Source organism: Euprymna scolopes, chromosome 27, assembly GCF_053919585.1.
Source record: "Euprymna scolopes isolate OS-2025 chromosome 27, ASM5391958v1, whole genome shotgun sequence".
Classification (NCBI taxonomy): Eukaryota; Metazoa; Mollusca; class Cephalopoda; order Sepiida; family Sepiolidae; genus Euprymna; species Euprymna scolopes.
The window spans coordinates 91,247,015-91,268,308 of NC_136508.1; the positions used below are offsets into that span (position 1 = coordinate 91,247,015).

The 21,294-nt window shown below is 34.0% G+C and overlaps 1 protein-coding gene across 6 annotated transcripts in view; it reads left to right on the forward strand.

Annotated features, from left to right (window-relative positions):
• The window catches only part of LOC145248979 (uncharacterized), a 68,277-nt gene that overhangs the window by 3,662 nt on the left and 43,321 nt on the right, over positions 1 to 21,294 (forward strand). For 5 of the 6 annotated variants that reach the window (XM_080110795.1, XM_080110796.1, XM_080110797.1 and 2 more), the window contains exons 2-4: positions 12,412 to 12,469; positions 14,376 to 14,425; positions 18,756 to 19,049. In XM_080110795.1, coding sequence (XP_079966921.1) covers positions 12,453 to 12,469; positions 14,376 to 14,425; positions 18,756 to 19,049 — 361 coding nt within the window. In that variant the 5' untranslated portion in view covers positions 12,412 to 12,452. The remainder of the gene's footprint in view (positions 1 to 12,411; positions 12,470 to 14,375; positions 14,426 to 18,755; positions 19,050 to 21,294) is intronic. The other variant, XM_080110799.1, reaches the window with a different exon arrangement.

A 21,294-nucleotide genomic window follows, 5' to 3' on the forward strand; every position in this document is an offset into this window, starting at 1 on the left:
AAGAATATCGTATTTAAATTTGCCTCAAACAAGTACTTTTCCAGACATTAAGCAATGAGCTATGTGACATTTGCCCTTAAGATCGCACATTACTGCTTCAAAAAGTGGGGAATCAGTTTTCTATAGTAACTAGCTGTTCAGCCCGGCTTTGCTTGGGCCCTGTGTACTGTGCATACCTTTATGTGCATATGTACTTTTATATTAAAATGTTTGACTCATTTCCAGATAACCTACATCAAAAATTTCAAGTGTTTAGACCCAAAATTGGCGGAGGGGTTTGGTAGAGTCTGCAAAGGTCAACGTGTTCACCTTGGATCTATTGGCAGCCAAATTTTCGTCTGAAAACTGATTAAAAACCTTGCTGCATGTCTGAATACCTTTTATGTAATTTCAAATGTTTAAACCCAAAATTGGCTGAATAGTTTGTTAGAGACGGCAAAGGTCAAATCTTTTAAACTTTGACTACTTGGCAGCAATATTTTCGGCCAAAACCGATTAAAAAGCTTGCCCTACGTCTGAATAAACTTTATGAAAAATTTCAAATGTTTACACCAAAAATTGACTGAGTAATTTGGTAGAGATCGCAGAGGTCAAATTGTTTTTAACTTTGACCCCAATTTTGACCCGTTAACATTTATTGTTCTAGGCTCAAATACAAATTAAAAAGTTTGATCAATGTCCAAGTAACCTACATCTAAAATTTCAAGTGTTTAGACCCAAAATTGGTGGAGGAGTTTGTTAGAGTTTTCAAAGGTCAAATCGTTGAACTTTAACCCCTTCACAGCCAACTTTCTGACGAAAAACCGATCAAAAAGATTTTCCCAAATCTCAATACCCCGTATGTCAAATCTCGTGTCTGTAGACTGAAAATTGACAGAGTAGTTTGGTAAGGAAATGTACACACACACAGATACACACGTACATGCACATAGACATTTTCATTTTTATAGATATACTGGCATGGGTGCCCGGCGTTGCCCGGGTGTTTGGAGGTGTATGCTGAGCAAAAAAAAAAAAAGTCAATTTTTTTAATTTGAACCTTATTATGACCCCTTAAAATTTATTGTTTTCGGTTCAAGTGGAGTTATTAAGTAAGATCCATGTTCACCGAACCTATATCTAAAATTTCAAGTGTTTAGACCCAAAATTGTTGGAGGAGTTTGATAGAGTTCTCAAATGTCAAATCGTTGAACTTTGACCCCTTAACGGTCAAATTTCTGGCCGAAAACCGATCAGAAAGATTTTTCCAAATCTCAGTACCCTGTATATCAAATTTCGAGTCTGTAGACTAAAATTGGCAGAGTAATTGCGTAGGGAAATATACACACACAGACACACAGACACGTTCACTTTTATAGATACACTAGCATTTAAGCTGGCGTTGCCCGGGTGTTTGGATGTGTATGTTGAGCAAAAAAAAAAGTGGTAGTAGGAAGGCAGGCTCGAACCCGTACCGCAAAGGAGGAAGAGAACGGGGAAACAAACCTGACGTCTTTGCGGTTATGACCACCTTGAAGTGACTTACGTTCACATTAAGGTTACACAATCGAAAGGGGAGGATATCTTTCAAAATATCCGCGAAAAAAAAACGACCCCCCCTGTTGAAAAGTGCGTAATTGAAGGTTAAGATGTGAATGTTTTTAGCCAAATTTTCAATAATTGTCGTATTAAAGGTCGAACTTCAAAACGATAATGATCTTGGTAAAATCCGTCGCGTCTGTCGAAAGTTTTTGGCAGATCTGCAAACAGACATACATACATACATTTATATATTGGTAACTAAGAATTTTCAACCCAAACTGATGAAAAAGCTCCCCCTATCTCTGAATACCCTCTATGTGAAATTTCAAATGTTTAGACCAGAAATTGTCTGAGTAATTAGGTAGAGACCGTAGTGGTCAATTTTTTTTAAAACTTTGACCCCTATTATGACCCCTTAACATTTGTTGTTTTAGACTCAAATCAAGTTATTAAGTTAGATCCATGCCCAGGGAACCTATATCTAAAATTTCAAGTGTGTAGATCCAAAATTGTTGGAGGAGTTTGGTAGAGTTCTCAAAGGTCAACTCGTTGAACTTTGACCCCTTAACAGCGAAATTTGGGGCTGAAAACCGATCACATTGATTTTCCCAAATCTCCATACCCTGTATATCAAATTTCGTGTCTGTTGATTGAAAATTAACAGAGTTATTGCGAAGGAAAATGTACACAGACGCACAGATACACAGACACTTTCACTTTTATAGATATATATATATACATAGATAGATAGGTAGATAGACAGATAGATAGATAGATAGATAGATAGATAGATAGATAGATAGAAAAACAAAAATATATACGTATAGATAAATATATATATGGAAACAATTTGGTGTTTACTCCACACTTTTTACGCAAATATTATGCAAGTATAAATCATGTAGAATATCTGCATGAATATAATTACACGTAATAGTTAACTAAAGATAATCATTCCACAAGAAAACCGAAAAAAACTAATAAGGAATTAATTAAAATGAATGTTTAAAAGAATATGCAAATTAGCTAGATCTTTTGCTAGTGAATGCAATTCTACGACCCATATATAAGAAAATTGTATTTTCTTTTTAAATAAATAGAAAAGCGTGTTTTGAATATGAATATCAATACAAACAAAAGAGAAACGAATTCATAGGAGTATAGATAGAAGATAGATAGACTAGCAGTTCCGCCCGGCTTTGCTGGGGTCCTATGTACTGTTTACAAGATTATGTGCATATGTATATATTAAAAAGTGTGAATATGTAAAGTAATGCCTGTCTGTATAATGCTCATCCTTAACTACCATAGAGAAAAGACCGACAGACATTTTCACTTTTATAGATATAGATAGATAGATTGGATGCAATGATTTAAAAAGTATAAAAAAAAGACTCATGCGCCACCACCGAGAATCGAAACCAAAACATTCAGCTCAAAATTTATTTTACCTCTGCCTTCAATGACTGGGCTATGAAAACATGTTGACTGCAAAGCTAAAAATTAAAACATGAACCAATAGCTACGACGTGATGCATTCGTAATGCCGGCGTTCGACTTTCACCTGCAAATTTCATTTTTTTTAATTTTCACACTTTTGCACCGATTTTTCCTGGCTAAAACACAAATATAAAGTTTTGCATGGATTCAAATACTTTATATATGAAGTTTCATGTCTGTAGACCAAAAACTCTAGGAGGGGTTTGGTAGGTAAAATTTGTTAAACAAAAATATATCCGTATACATAAATATATATGGAAACAATTTTGTGGTTACCATAAACTTCTTACGCAAATATTAGGCAAGTATAAATCATATAGAATATCTGCATGAATATAATTATACGTAATAGTTAACTAAAGATGATTATCGCATTAAAGAACCGAAAAAACTAATAGGGGATTAATTAAAATGAATGTTTAAAATAATATGCAAATTGGCTAGATTTTTTTGCTCGTGAATGCAATTCCACAACCCATATATGAGAAAATTGTATTTTTTTTAAATAAATAAAAAAGGGTTTTAATATGAATATCAATACACACAAAGGAAAAACGAATTTATAGGAATATAGATAGATAGATAGATAGATAGATAAAGATTTAACGTAAAATGAACACCCACTTTACGGTCACCTTGGCTATAAAGTGGATGTTCATTTTACATTAAATTAATATAGAAAAGTGATCTCCCACTTTTTAAAACTGTAATTTATTCATATCTTGGAAACTACTTATTTCCTGGAATTTTTTATTATTATTGTCGTGTTCATCACCCCCCCCAAAAAAACCCCCTCTAATTTTCAGTAATTTTAAAGGATTTTTCGTGTGTGCAAAGATACTCCACCTTTACCAATACTTCAATCATTTGTTTTCCTAGTTTTGCATATGAATTACAAAATATCTTATATTTTCCCAAAACCTTTGACCTTGATTGAGGGGAGACAAAAACTTGCTACTATCATTTCAAATGACCTGAAATAACATCAAGGGGAGACTTGATTCCAAATATTTCTCATGTGTTATATCTTGGTTTTCATACATAAAGTAAATCTCACATTGTATAAGGCGTATTTGATACTGGAGATATTCATAATCGTACCCCGTTTCCCATACATATATAAGTTGAGTTATTTGCCGTACTGATATTGAATTATTTATTTGCAAAAAAAAAAAAAAAAATTAAGGAATACAGCTTCAACATTTTAAATAAACTGTAAAACTTAACTTTGAAATAATGTGTGCATTAATCTGTCTTACGTAAATGTGAAATTGCTTTTTCATCAATCTCTAATGTTTAAGTTATCGGTCCTGGATATGACTTGAAACTATATCCAATAGTTTGTGGGGCTTTGGGGAGTGTGGAGCCACCTCTTAATTACCATTGCTCCCAGGTCCACTCTAACCTGAGGTGGTAGTATATGTTAGGGTCCCAACTATTGGTTAAATAGAAACCGACTTGAATTTTTTTTTTTTAATTCTATTAAAAAAAATTTTTTCTTGAAGATTATTAGATTTCGCATTAAATAATCTGAAAAGGGCTAATATGGCGTAAAACAAAAACAATGTTTAAGTTAGCATTTTTGCCAGTCTATTATATTTTACATTTGAATAACACATAATCATAACTAACTAGATCAATTAAAATGGAATTTTGTTTATACATTACTCAATCCCAGAACTATAATATATTTTATAGAGCGCATTTTCTATCATTAAATTTTTTGTAAAAAATAAAACGGCTGAAGTAGTTGAGATGCTGCGAACAGATACTACACTTTGAATGGCACTTGTACAGTTTAATCAAGACATTAAAAAAATCAAAATATCGAAAAAAGGTTATATTGTACATATCAGCTATGGAACGAAGTCCTTCGAAAAAAAAATTCACTTAATTTCATCAAGTAGTTTTTTTTTTTTATAGTGAAAAAACAATTTGTTATGATACCGAGCAAAAGGTTAGATTTTTAGGAAGAAAAGCAAGTATTCAAGATGGGGAGGGATTGTCGGCGGTTTAAATTATCTCCCCGTGGCATATTCAAAAATTTCCAAGATGATTAACCTCAATGCGCTCTCATAAAAACGCGTTTTTCCGCTGTAAAAAAAAAAAAAAAAAAAAAACTACTCGATCAAATTAAGTGAAATATTTTTCTGGAGATCTTCAGTCCAAAATGGATGCGTAAAATATAACCTTTTTCGATATTTTCATTTTTTAATGTCTTGATTAAACTGTACAAATACTCTTGAATTATTTGAAGAAAACAAAAAACTTTACATTTTAAATATTTGAAAAAAATTAGGCACAAGGCCACACAAAAGTGTGAGAAAATGGGTACCATTATCCATCTTTTCTCACCATAATTAAAAAAATATATATTTTACTTTTAACTAGAATCACCAATTACCATAATACCACATTTACTTCAAAGGTCATCCTACTTAAATTTCCACAAATAGTTTTGATATTAAAAGCCCACTTTTCTATTTTAAAATAAATACAGCTTTCTTATATATATATATATATATATATATATATATATATATATATATATATATATAGAGAGAGAGAGAGAGAGAGAGAGAGAGAGTGAGAGATAGATAGATAGATATGCGTGAATATACTAGCAACTTAAAAAGGAATACTAATTTGCATATTCCTTTAAAAACAAACTTTTATTCACTGTTTGTTTGTTTTTTTTCTGTTTTCTTATTAGACTAGCGGGGGGTACCCGGCGTTGCCCGGGTGTTTGTAGGTGTGTGTATGGGGGGATAAGTAATAACTCTGAAACGATGTTAAAAAAATCGGACCCCCCCCCAAAAAAAAAAACAGCGAAAAAAAAACCGCTGTGTGCATAGGGGGGAGTAAACTAAAGAATAAGCGAAGTAAAAAAAAATAAAGAAATGTTGCCCGCATGTCGAAAAAAACGCTGTGTGTATAGGGGAGGGGGAAGTAAACTAAAGAATAAACGAAGTAAAAAAAAATAAAGAAACGTTGCCCGGGTGTTTAAAGATGTAAACGAAAAAAATAATAGTTTTGGTCGTGAGGCTGGATTGAACCCGAGAGCCTTGACGCGGAGGTGAAACAAACTCCAACCACTTAACCGTGTAGGCCAAGAGTAAGAGGAATTGATTATAGTGTTAAAATAAGGCTTATAAAGCGAGTGAAAGAGGTTTGATTGACAGATAGCCACTAAATGAGGTCATCGCGGGAGCGTTACGAGATGACGTAGCAGTATTTTATTTTTTTTGTTTTACTTCACATTAGTGTTTATTAAATTACGTATTTCGTTTCCTGTCTAGACAAAGAATGGTGTGTCCCCATCGACTACACCTGCAAATGTCATCTACATACACCAGACTCAAGTAAAAAGGAATGACTTGACACAGTTACTTGATGGACAGGCCATACTGTAGTAGATCACGTCTAGGTAGAACCACTTGGTGAAAATGCCAGGCTATCGATATGCCACTAGATTAAAACTGGGACAAGTGACTAATGTGGTCCAGCAATCTGTTATTGTTGATGGAATTCCATGTCTAGTATGCGATTTACACCATGCTTTGGGAGCAGACTCTTCAATGACTGAAAATTGAAATGAATGGCTCTCGTCTTGGAGAGGCTCCATGTTTTGACAAGCTTCTGGACTTGACCTTCACTCCTGATCTGAAATGGAACACGTACATCAAATCTGTTGCCAAGCTCGCTAGGAAAATGGTGGATCCTTTTATCGCTCCAGTAGATATCTCACTGCTGGTGCAATTCTCTACCCATATAAGAGCCAGGTACATCCAAGGATGAAGTACTGTTGCTACATCTGGGCAGGAGCTGCTAGGAAGATCTTATCCTGCCTTGACAAAGTTCAAAATAAACTTCATAGTCTAGTAGGGGGATGGCCTTTTCTCTTCCCTGCAACCTCTTTCTCACGGAAAACGACGTTGCAAGCCTGTCTCTGCTTTACTGTTACATGGTAAGTTCTCGTCTGAGCTCCAATCTATAGTCCCCCTCACCAAACTTTCATGAAGAACACACATCTAGCTGAAAACACTATCAATAATTTTCCCCACTCTTTATCTGTGCCTAAACCTGCCTACAAGAAATATGTGTTTTGATTCACATCATCAGCAAATGAAAAAAAAATTAAATTCCACAATTTAATGGTGACTGTAATGTGCAGGAATTTTCATTGCGAATGAAACAGTCGCATTTACGAGTGATTTTTCAAAGTGGCTACTAAAAATAATAAAACACTTATCTTTTAGTGATTGTATTTCTTTCACTAACAATCTTCTAAGGCTTATTATTGAGTGAAAAATGTCTTTTAAGCCATTATTTTTTTAATGGGCAAAGTCAAATTATTTAACCAATAAGTTTAATAAAACAATATGTTCTTTTTCTTTCTTCTTTTTTTTAAACAAATTCAGTGCATATTTAGAATTGCACTTATTTTATTATTATTATTAACTTAAATTCCTCATTTCAGTTTACATTATGGAGACGGACGTGCTTTTGTTGAGATAAGTGATTTCAATTTTAATCATACTTTTTATTTTTAGATTCAAATATTAATAACTCCATTTTATTTCAGTATTTAATTTATGTATTTCTGTTTTATCAAATGTTAGCTTTTTTTTCTCGTCCATAAATGTTTATTTATCTACCAAGTCGATTGCAAAAATAGATTACGAATTTGTACTCATTCTTAATTCCTGAGAGGGGAATCTATCACCATATTTTCCCTTAAACACGTCCGTTGGACTTTTATTAAGTAGAATACTTAATAGTTTTTTTTTGTTTTTTTTTAATGGAGAGTAGAAAACGCATTGTGGATGCGTTATCGGCAGCTCCTGTTACTCTCGCTTCTTCTTATTTATCCCTCAGTCCTCATTTTTTAATGAGTGATTTTTCTGACAAAGGGAGAAGAAAAAGCTGTTTTCTAGGTTGGCAGTATTTTGCGCGAACAGTTGGCAGAGATGGCGGAAATTTTCTGTTTCTATGTCTATCCTTGTAGCCATGTCACTAGTAAGGGTGCTGGAGGTAAACGTTTTGTCTGGGCTGACGTTATCCGCCTGATAGTCAGGGACCCGAACCTTGGATTAACCACCAAGGAGGCTGTCCTATCAGCAGGTGCAAAGTACTGGAGCTGCTGTATTGCCATTTGGTGAATGGATTCTGGACCATGCAGTAGCTTCTGGTGGGGCCTCTCGATGCCATACTAGTGGGTAATTGTTACGGCTTTACCTTATCATTAGCTACAAATAATAAAAAAATTCGTTTCTTTTTCTCTCTTAGTTTCCCCTCTCTGTCCTGCTCTAAGTAAATCTGACGACCACTAGACCATTTCCAAAAATTCATCATGACAAGTTTCAAGAAAAAATACACGATTAAACCCGGTTCTCCAACTTCGAACGTAGACCCCTACTACCATGTCTCCTTCTCCAACATCAGGGGTCTACGTTCTAACCTTCCAGAGGTTGAAACCCAATTACAGGAGACTAAACCAGACCTTTTATTTTTAAGTGAAACTGGCATTGGACAGGCTATTTCCCTAGAAGAGTTCGCAATTAAAGGATACTCTAACTTAACTTCTAAATCTGACCCCCAAGATCGCCATGGGCATGGAATATGTGCCTATATTAGGGATAACTTTCCATGTGGTAGGGACATCTCCAGGGAAGATCCTAACTTACCCTATATGTGCTTCTGGGTTGCTTTAGCTCACACTACGGCATTTATATTTACTCTCTATCGCCCCCATAACAGCGGAGTTACTATCTTTCAAAGCATATCTGAGAAAATTGACCAAGTCCTATCTGCTTATCCTTCAGCTAACATTCACGTATGTGGTGACTTCAATGTTCACAACGTCGAATGGTTGACCCACTCTAACAAGACCGATGATGAGGGGAGGTTCTGTCATGATTTCTCCATTGCCTATGACCTCACTCAGATTGTTCAGGAACCCACTCGTGTGCCCGACAATGACGGCCAGTATGCGAGCCTACTAGACCTTTTTCTCACAACTTGCCCTGAACTATGTTCAGTTTCTGTTCTGTCGCCTCTTGGATATTCCGACCATTCTGTTGTATCAATTAAGATAAAAATGAAATGTAATAAGTCCCCAGACGTACCTCTCCATCGTACAGTATATCGATACACTAAGGCTGACTGGGATAGCTTTCGTACATTTATATCTGATCTACCTCTGCATTCCATGTTTAAAAAGGATGTGTCCTCTATAGTATTAGACCTGACGGAATGGTTAATTGTAGGTATTGACCGTTTCATACCCTCTAAAAAGTTTCAGCAAAAACCTAACAGCCAGCCATGGTTCTCTCCAGAATGTGCTGCTGCCATTGCGCACAGAAATCACTTTTTCCACTGTTTCCAACGTAATAGATGTATGAAAACTAAAGCCGCTTTCAGGACTGCCAGCAACCATTGTAAGAAAGTAATAAAGAATGCAAGAGAGTTGTATGCTCAACCTGTTCAGTCCAAAGTAGCTGAGCAGCGGCTTGGTTCCCAACAGTTTTGGAGCAAACAGAATCCTGAACAGAAGCGTGTGCTCCATCCCAACCATTATCAATGGACCTGAGGTAATCTCGTCAGCATCAGACAAAGCCAAACTCTTTGTCAAGAACTTTGCATCTAATTCTACCCTTTGCGATCAAGGCTGCCAACCCCCAATATTTCCTCCTGTATCAGAAAACACGCTATGTGAAATACGTATATCTGTACGTGATGTTGCCAAGCTAATCAAAAACCTTGATTCCAGTAAAGCAACTGGCCCTGACGGTATTCCAATTATAGTACTCAAAAAACTTCAACCTGAACTAGCGCCCATACTTACAAAACTGTTTAAACGTTGTCTTAAGGAGAATAGTTTCCCATCTCCCTGGAAAATTTCATCAGTATGCCCTGTATTTAAGAATTCAGGTGATCGCTCATCCCCCTCTCAGTACAAGCCAATAAGTCTCCTGTGCGTCATGAGTAAGTTGCTGGAATCTGTGTTAAATACAGAAGTAATCAACCATCTCAACAAAAATAACCTTCTTAGTGACACTCAATATGGTTTCCGTTCTGCTAGATCTACAGCAGATGTGCTTACAGTTATATCTCATAAGATTAGCAAATCTCTCGACGGAGGCAAACTTTCTAGGGCAATTGCTCTTGACATATCTAAGGCCTTTGATAGGGTATGGCATAAAGGTTTACTTCATAAGATCTCTAGCTATGGTATTGCTGGAAATGTCGTCTCAATTATTAAATCATTTCTTTCTGATAGGTTCATAAGAGTAGTAGTTGAGGGGCAAAAATCAGAAGCTCACAGTATTAATGCCGGTGTCCCTCAGGGATCCATCCTGGGCCCAACTCTTTTCCTGATCTATATTAATGATCTTCCAAATCACATCCTTATATCATTTGTAGACATCTATGCTGACGACACTACCATTTATGGTAGCACATCTAAGACAGTAAACGACCAAGTTCTCTCCAATTCTCTCTCCTCTGATCTTGAGCACGTAGTACAATGGGGTAAGGAGTGGCTGGTTACTTTTAATGCATCTAAAACCAAGCTTCTCTCTTTACATCATCAACATTCTGATCCACATCTGGCATCAATTGAAATGAATGGCTCTCGTCTTCAGGAGGCCTCAAGTTTTGACAAGCTTCTGGGCTTGACCATTACTCCTCATCTTAAATGGAACACGTACATCAAATCTGTTGCCAAGGCCGCTGGAAAAATGGTGGGATCTTTCTATCGATCCGGTAGATATCTCACTGCTGATGCTATTCTCTATCTATATAAGAACCAGGTACGTCCAAGGATGGAATACTGTTGCCACATCTGGGCAGGAGCTGCTAGAAAGGACTTGTCCTGCCTTGATAGAGTTCAAAATAGACTTCGTAGCCTCGTAGGAGATGTCCTTTTCTCTTCGCTGCAACCTCTATCTCACAGAAGAGATGTTGCGAGTTTGTCTCTGATGTATCGTTATTTTCATGGAAAGTGTTCGACTGAGCTTCAATCTATGGTCCCCCTCGCCAAACTTTCACAAGAAACACTCGTCTAGCTGTAAACACTATCAATAATTCCCCCCACTCTTCATCTGTGCCTAAACCTAAACGTAGATTCCATGAGCAAAGCTTCTTTCTTAGAACTGCACGCCTGTGGAATTGTCTTCCGGTTTCCTGCTTTCCGGCTGACTACAATATGGTTGTGTTCAAGTCTAACGTAAATAAGTTCTTTATGAGCCGTTTCATATAAGTTATCAAATTTACCAAATTTTCTTTACTAATGATTACTATATTGTCCAATTTCTACTGTACACTCTTTAACCCTTATCCTTGAGTGGCCTCTTGGCCTTGATAATGTGGTGATGCCTATGTAAAAAAAAAACCTAAACGTAGATTCCATGAACAAAGCTTCTTCCTTAGAACTACACACCTGTGGAATTGGCTTCCATTTGCCTGCTTTCCAGCTAACTACAATCTGGTTGTCTTCAAGTCCAACATAAACAAGTTGTTGATGAGCCGTTTCCCCTTAAGTAATCCAATTTATAAAATATCCACTACTACCGATTACTACGATATTGTCCCATTGACTACTGTACTCTCTTTAACCCTTATCCTCGAGTGGCCTCTGGGACTTAATAAGTGGTGACTCCTATGTAAAAAAAAGATGAGGAAATGGATGAGTAACCTAGTACTGAGCTGTAAATGGCTGGTGCCAGTGATTCTTATGGAAATGGAGCTACGCATCTTGTTGGATGATTTGGAAGCAGAAATTTTATTGAAGAAAACAAAAACAGAAACTATGGTGCACGTTCCACTTCAAAGAAGCACGTGAACCAGATATCCACTGCTATTCTGCATCATATTTAGTCAAGAGATAGGAGGCTGAGTTAGCAGCCATCATGAGATTTATGAGGAAAAGAGTTAGGGTTGTGTCATATGTTGTTGATTGGGTATTGAACCCAGAGTGTTTTATTTACATTTAAGATGAAAATATCTTGTTTTTTTGTGTGCGTGATGCCAAGAGTACACTTATGCAAATGAGCATTGTTTTGTTTGGACGAATACTCGTGGATATAAAAAGAGAAAGAATTTTCCATCCCAGACAATACGAAAATTTCATGCAATGATTTTGAATCACATCAAATGCTCAGAAACAGACAGGCAGGCAGGCAGGCAGACAGACAGGCAGACAAAGAGAGAGAGAGAGAGAGAGAGGGGGGGGGGAAAGACGCCTCAGACACAGAAAAAACTTTGAGTTCTCAATGAAAAATATGAATTTATGATGAATTTATTTTTTAATGGTGAATTTTTTAATGTTGAATTCTTTTAACTTAAATTAATTTAAATTTTAATTAATTAATTATTTAATTATTTCAGCAAGAAATATTTTCTCTGAAGATAATTAAGCTGCAATCACCATGGAAACGACGATCAGGTTTGTTTAATCTTTTTAATGAATTGCTTTTTTTGTTGTTGTTGACACTTGCAAATATACAAACCCTCTTGACACAAATTTTTAATAATTCATGCATAGCACCAAACATTCTACTGAGATTCTTGACTTTTGAAAATACTTATACGTGTTCGTCATAGTGATAATATCGTTGATCAACGTATGTGGGAAATGTAATGAAAATAAAATCACCTTTAAATGTTAGATATTGAATGATCCACTAGCATATAATTTAGTTGAAAATAACAAGAAATAGAAACTGAGTTATACTTGATAATTCTAAGTTTAAAATTGTTTAGGCTGTGAAAATGTACAAGAAACGGATATGACAACACATGAGTCAAAGAGAGAGGATGATAGAAAAGATAGTCTGTTTGGAAGCATGAAATGTGGGTGTCAAACGTGTCAGGACATATATATATATATATATATATATATATATATATATATATATATATATATATAAGGCAAAAGCGGTGTGTGCATTTTTATATGTGCAGCAAAGGCTTTTTTGCCGGGGTTCTCTGGGGGGGGGGTCACTATTTCTTAGAACTGTTTATATACCTCCTAGATTGTAATATCTATAATTTGCAAATGGGACGTCATGTCTAGATTTATTTGATTGACTTTTATAAAATTTGCACTATTTCATTCTGTCGCGTGTCGTTTGACTTTTTCGTATAAATAAAATGAAACTATTCTATTGCTCCTATTGCTATGGACACTCCCATTTTTATTGGGAGCTGGTTTATTGGTTAAATATTGAACGATTCACTGGCATATAATTTAGTTAGTTGAAAATAACAAGAGGTATACTTGATGATCCTGAATTTAAAATTGTTTAGGCTGTGAAAAAGGACAAGAAACGGACATGACAACACATGACTCAAAGAGAGAAGGTGATAGAAAAGATAATCTGTTTAGAAGCATGCAATGTGGATGTCAGCCGTGTAAGAGCATGGACTAATAAGATATAATTAATTAGTAATTTTGGTCTCTGTCTCCCTTTGACCCCCCCCTATCTAATGCAAATATATATATTGACCAATGAATTGTCTTCAGATATGTATCGGTGAAATTTAACAGGATCTAAAAAAATCTCATTCCGCAACATACATATGGAATACAAAAGACAATTAAATCATCTTTTAGTGAATGTTGGATATTGAACAAGAAGATCGACTAGTATATAAGGTTGTTGGAAAAATGGTGAGATCCTTCTACCGATCCAGTAGATATCTCACTGCTGATGTAATTCTCTACCTTTATAAGAGCCAGGTACATCCAAGGATGGAGTACTGTAGCCATATCTGGGAAGGAACTGCTAGAAAGGACATCCTACCTTGATAGAGTTCAAAATAGACTTACTACACCACCGCAACACACCCAATCAAAATGTGCGTGTGTGTGCGTGTGTGTTTGTATGTCGGAACAAGTATCGTTTTTAACCTTGATCTTTCAGACAACAAATATCGAAAAATTAGCCAAAGACATTAATTCCTTCACCCTCAACTGAGCAGTTTTTTACAAGAAGGGGTCACTTTTTCATTTTGCAACAACAATCTGCTTGGACTCGTATTCCTTCTGTTAAATAACAATTGTTTACGTCATTTGATGTCAGTTCTTGTCGTTTCTATTTGTGGCCTAACTTCCAACCACATTTACATATAACAACATTTCAACCCAATGACGTCATCAACAAAGAAATGTTTCTGCTTTCCCACTTATGTTTTATTTTCGTCTTTGTATTTTGACCTTAATTTTTGTTTTATAATTTTCTGCGGCTTTCTACTCCTTGACGTCAGACCCACAACCAAATGTGTTAATCACTTCTGTATCCATTTGAAATTTCCGATTTTAATTAAAATAGTTTTGTTCTCTTTTCCAGGATAATAATAATAATAATAGCAAGCATGATCCACTTGACGGAGTCTTTCAGTATGTTATTTTTTAAATTATTTTTTATTCTTTTAGCTTTATCTATTTAATTTCTCATACTTATTAATCAATTTCTGGAGCTTCATACAAAAATACTGACATTTTTAAGTGATAAAACAAAAATATGAAGAAATAATTTGGATGAAAACGATTCTGTAGGTAAACAACAATAATTATTTATTATATAAATAGCAGTTAAAAAGAAATTACTGTGAAATGAGGTGGCATTTAATTGTCTGTCGCAGAGCGAACGTCCATTTAATGTTTTCCTATTTAGCATCTCATTAATGTCTAGTCCTAAGTCAGGGGCAGATAACTCGTGTTTCAAAAATGCTTTTAGAGCAAGGGAGATAAGAGTAAAGTTACTTTCCTTTAAAAATAGAAAAAATATTTAGTGTATTATTATTTTGAAATTCGGACAAAAGTAGAGATTTGTGGAGGTTGCTTTTAAGTCTCAATTTTTTTTTTTTTTTTGACAAAATACAGTTTTCTCCAAGAAATGTCAATCATGGAATGATTGATTAAATTCACAGTCCTTGCTGCAATTCAAATATGTTTGGTTGCAGTTAAATGGGCTGATATTTTGGGAGGGAAAAAAAAGAAACAAAAAAACACAAAAGTTCACGAATCGCTGTATTTCCTTTTCCTCACAATTTTCTCTCGCCTTCCAGCACACGTCTGTCCCTCTCACCTCTGCCAACAGGTGTTTATTAAAAAAAAACTGACTGCAATTCATTTGCATATGTGTGCAGTATGATCTCGTGCAATTCTACGAGACTACACGTTATAAAGCCAGGGTCGACATATTTAATCTCTCTCTGTCTGTCTCTCTCTCTCTCAGATCCCACCTGAAGGTAAGTCGTATGGCCACACAATGCACACATACATATGGGCGCTTGCTTCTTTGATTATTACATTCAACTCTACATTAGTACAAATAAACTGACGTCTATGTTTAACTTGACCACCAAGTTTCATTCATGAATGCCCAACAGTCTTTGCTTTATTGCTATTTAATGATATGCTTCAATATGTACCTCTTTGTCGAGAGCTATGTGAGTGGTTGTTAAAACGTTTTGCGCAGACAATGTGTTGTTAGACAATATTATTGAAATTTGATTTCAATCATATTGCTGCTACTCTTCACTTCAAATGACTTGGAATGGCGTCAAGGACACTTTCGTTATCGTCTGATTAGATGTGATCCTAAACCGAAGGCCAAATTTGTATTTTTCTGATTATTTCAAAGAAAAAATTGGTGCTTATTTTAGAATTAAACCTATCTTCAAAACAAAAATACAGAAAAATCTAAAAACTTTATCATGTCCATACCCGTCACGCAACGAATATGTCATATTCCAAAAGTCACGTAAATTGATCAAGTAGTCTTTTTTAACTAAGAGTTCATGTTTTGGTCTGTAATGTTTTTTATAAATAAGGGGAAAGAGAACTCAATTCGAACTACTGAGATTACAATCAACCTTGTAATGGATACAGTTTTCTAATAAAATCGTTAAAATTCGTAAAAAAATATTTTCTATATAAAAAAAACTATGTAATCAATTTATATAATTTTTGGAATATGACATCTTCTTTCTGTATCTCATAAAAAATATCTGTCAAATAACCTCTAAACTATTCCAGGGAAGAGGTTCACGGCTGGATTTAGGGTTTAAGATTAGAGGTGAACATTTGCAGACTCTCTGAATTAGTTTATTGGCCAGCTTGGAACTGCGACTATTATTCATGTAAATGAAAACAATGTTCCACCTTATGCAATCTTAACCCTAACCCTAACCCTAACCCTAACCCTAACCCTAATACTAAATTTATCACAACTTTGCCTGTTTAATATCGCTTTGCAAATGTTTGCTATTTCAAATACTCCAAACGAAAATGCTAAATAATAAAGATTTCTTTATTGTTTAATTGGAATTTATTATTGAGATGAGTATTATTTATCAATTTATTTATTTGTTGCGGACTATCATCCTCATCTTTCTTAGTTGTTGTTTCACGACGTTTCGACCAACTATTCCTTTGATCTTCATCAGGTGGTAACCGCAACGGGATTGGAACTCCAAATCTCCTCATTGCATTACATCAATTATTGCCATCCATAGTTGCTATCGCCTCACAACAACAACTACGGATGGCAATAATAAAATTAATAAATAAAGATTGAAAATTAGTTTGCAAATATTTTAATATCGACAAAGATGATGCATATACAGTGGGGGTCAAAAGTGTTTGCAAATTGTATAAATTGATAAATTTATGCTTCAATATTTTCCAATATAATAACTATGTTACTCACTGTTTGATATGCAAATATGTGAAGTAAATTCATAGAAACGAAAACCAAATAATCATATTCTGGGGGTGGGTATGGATTTTTAAATGATTTTAGGAAGGAATATGGGCCCAAAGAGTTTGCAAGCACTCATTTATCCGCAATAAATACCATTTTAAACATGATATAATTCGAAAAATTGTGACATGATGATTATAGTACCATATATTGATAACATATTACAAGAAAACAACAGTTATTACTCAAATAACAATTAACAGGACAATACGAATTTATGAAACTATTTAACCCTTTATTCACTTTCCTCCATTTTTAATCAAATCAATCAGCCTCCTATCAACAGAGGATGTTAATGTATGCACTTGCTGAGGTGTGATTTCACTTGCTGAGGTGTGATTTCACTTGCTGAGGTGTGATTTCACTTGCTGAGGTGTGATTTCAGAAAATACCTTCTTGATGCTCTCCCAAATGTCTTTTTATGGAATTGATGCCCGTTTTCGTAAACCTTCCTCTTCAGAATCGACTAGAGGTTCTCTATCGGATTCAAATCCGGGCTCTGAGAGGGCCAGACCGTCAGACGTTCACCAGAGATCCCCTTGTCTGAAAGCCAGGCTTTTGTGAACCGAGAAGCATAGCTTGGGCATTGTCTTGTTGGATATTTAGATTCTGGTTGAGAGCATCATTTTGTGAATTCAATCAGGGTAATAAATTTGCTTCCAAAAACTTGCAGTAGTTCACAGAATTCATTTTGACACAATCAGGGACAAGAAAAGGACCAACAATCTCACTTCCAATAATACCAGCTCAAATCATCACTTCTCCTCCTCCCTGTTGACGTCTAAATAGCAAGCCTGGGCTATTGCCTTTAAGAAGCCGCCTTTATATTTAACTTTATCATTTTTTTCTCTCCTTTCTCTTCCCAGATTTTTTATTTATAGTTATGTCTCGGAAGTAGAGTGAAAAGCACATCTTATTTTTCTTTTATTAATATTATTTTTTTCCTTGTACACATTTTTGTGAATTATTCCATGGATTTCTGCCTTTGGATTATTATGGCCCATCTTCTTCCAATTACGGAATTTCTTTGGATTTTACTTGTACAAATGGAAATTCTCTTAACTTTCTTGAAGTTTTACATTTGGATTTTATCGTCACTGGATTTTTTATCTTCCACCAGACTATCCATTCATGTGTAATCACCTTTTTCTTTACCATATTCCTTCTGCTTAACTTATTTTGTTTTCAAGTAAGATCTTTGACTTACTTGTTGTTTCATCAAATACTTCTGCATGCAAAATCCGATCCCGCATTTTGCTAATTCTTACCCTCTGATGAGAAGGAGAGTATTTCTTCGAAACTCCGCGGATTAAGGACTATCTATTTATCTAGTGTTTCCTTTTCAGATTAAATATGTTTTTAACTCATTTCAAAGTGTTTTTTAACATATTTTATTAACTGTTTGCTCATATATATATATATATATATATATATATATATATATATATATATATGTGTGTGTGTGTGTGTGTGTGTGTATGTGTGTGTGAATAATGAATTTTTAGGTCATTAATGAAAATTTGAGGGTTATGTAAAATATTGTTATGTAAAAATATTGTAATAATCTTTCTTGTCAGAATAAGTATTTTTCAAAGAAAAGGATTGAGAAAGATTTTTAGATTGTAAAAAACATGCTGGGAAGTAGAAAACCAAAGACAAACTGGCTAGGTAGAATCAAACATTAGTTTGTCAGATGTGATGCTATTTAGGTCTCAATTAAAAATCCAACTTATACATATATATAATGTATATATATACATTATATATAAGTACATGATATTTTAAAATCATTTGCTTCAAAATCTCGCATTTATATATTATATATATATATATATATATATATATATATATATATATAAGAATATCATATTTTAAAATCATATGCTTCAAAATATTGCATTTAATCCATTGAATCCATTTTTTTTATTTTATTTTATTATTTATTTATTTTTTTTTCAGGAATCATTTTTTCTGCAAATGCCACCGATTTTCTGGAAGGAAGCCCCGCAGCACTAAACTGTATCTTCCCTGCTGATCCTATATTCAATCGTTTACAATGGGAAAATGTGAAAAATGGTAATACACTTCGATGTAGGAATCTAACAACTTGTCAAGAGGATTCTAGATTCGAGCTTTCAAGAAATGGTTATAACATGACTCTCATCATAAAAGAGGTGCAACAAGATCAAAACAAATGGTCGTGTTCGGATAATACCGGAAATTATATTGAATTTGTTACTTTCAACGTCATTGGTAAGTAAATATTAATAATTTTGACCCATGTAATTCGATTGTAAAGAAGATATGAAGTATTTAAAAAATTATATATTTTTTTAATATTAATAATTTCATTTTCTATTTCTGAATAAAGAGAATGTCAGTAAGAATTATTCAGTAAAAAATTGATTGAGTTATAAATACGTAGAATTGGAAAGAAAAAATGATAAAACGTACAAGTGTGTCACGATATTGGGATATATCAATATCGTATTAATAAAAAAAAACAAATAAATTTAATGGTTAAAATTCCAAAACGCGAGACAAGTAAGCCGTTACCATAGCAACGACAGCGATATCGAGGAATAAAACAAAAATGAAGAAAGAAAAAAACGCTGATATATTTAAAATTCAGAAAAAAACGTTCGACAAAAGTTACAGTTAAGAATTTCAAACGCTAATCAGTTGCAGACGGGAGTCCAAAGAAAAAACACGTCTGAGCAGTAGCTTAGCTCCGCCGATAAAATCAACATCGCGAGAAAGATGAAAAGAAAAGCATAAAATAAAGGCTGGTTCATCTTTCACTCTTTCCATTTCTCAATTATAAAGGAAATATTGGATCTCTTAAAAAAAAGAAAAGTCTATCGCATGAAAGGGAAAAATAGCAAATCAACCATTAAGAGTTATAAAAGAAAAATAAATGATTAAAAGGGAAGAACTCTGTAATTTATTTTGAGGGGGGTTGTGAATCCGTTTTGATTCGTTATTGGGAGCTCAAGGAAAAAGAAGAAAAATAAGACTTATGAATTTAAATATATATTATCATCTTCTGAATTTTGTATATATTACCTATTCGTTCTTTGGTTCTGTTCATTAAAATAAAACAAAAAGAAAAAAATATCCATGTTGAATTGATTATCTTTTCGTATTATAAATATATGTCGAAACTTTTCTGACCTTCACTCTATTGCAGCGATGATCAGCTGATGGCTAAAAGAAAATTTGAAAAGGGCCAAATACAACATTTTGAAGGTTTAAAAAAAAAGAAGCCAAATTCGTGAAATTTAGTTTTAAAAGGGTTAATCAGGCAACTGTGGGCAAAAATATGAGAGTGACCTCACATATCACTATCATAATAATATATGAATATGAGAGTGACCTCAAATGTCACTATAATAATAATAATAATAATAATAATAATAATAATAATAATAATAATATATGATCATTGTTATAATGGTGTAAGAAGGGAGTTTGTAGTAATTTCGACATACAGTGATTCTTCAATGAAGAAAGAAGCAAAAAGTTATGTGAAAATGAAACATTCGAAAGAAACAGGGCAAAAAAGAACATTGTCTGCTAAGAGGTGCTGGACTGAAGGAGCAAATTAAATATTTTTTCTTACGGTGTGATTTTATTATTTGTAGTGAACTATGTAGCACAAAATTACTTTCTGAGTATTTATTAGTATTTATTAATTCATCTCAGTTGAATCAGTTCTATATTTAAAATATAATAGATACTATTTTCATAGAAATGTATTTGCTACGTGTTATTGTTTTTTTTTGTCCAAAAATATAATTTTTTGTACTATCCAGAAAAATATCAGTTTCATCAAAACATATTTGTTGATTAAATATATTTCTCATTCTGTGGAGTTTCCACAGGTCCTGCAAGTATAATCTATTTACTATAAAAGTGTGTGTGTGTGTGTGTGTGTGTGTGCGTGTGCGAGGAGACACTTCTCAACCTATATACTCAACAATTTTTTTACATACAGATTTCAACTTTGGTATATAGGGTATTCAGACACGTGGAAATTTTTTTAATCCATTTTTATCCCAAAATAGGGCTGCTAAGGGGTCAAAAAGGAGTCATCGGATTTTTATTTGTTTGTTAACTGCGTGAATCATTCAAATGACATATTCCTTATGTTAAGAATAAGTAGGTTTGAAAACACTTTTTAAAGATCGTAGCAAGCTGGTCTAATGATTATCGAACTTGACTCAATGTTTTTAGGTTTTGGTTTCGATCTCAGTTCGAGTATTTTTTTTTTACTTATAAGAAATGAACTGTCTAGAAAAAACATAATACTCGCATGCATATGTCTCAGTTTCTGTATGATTAAAATATAATATTTGTGCGTATTTTACGACAGAGCAACGCCGGGCGGCCTGCTAGTATATCATATTTTTAGACATCTTTATCTTTACTATTGAATTAGGTATAATTCGTAGTTATCTCCCTTTCACATGAGTAACTGAAAAATGAATTCCACTCT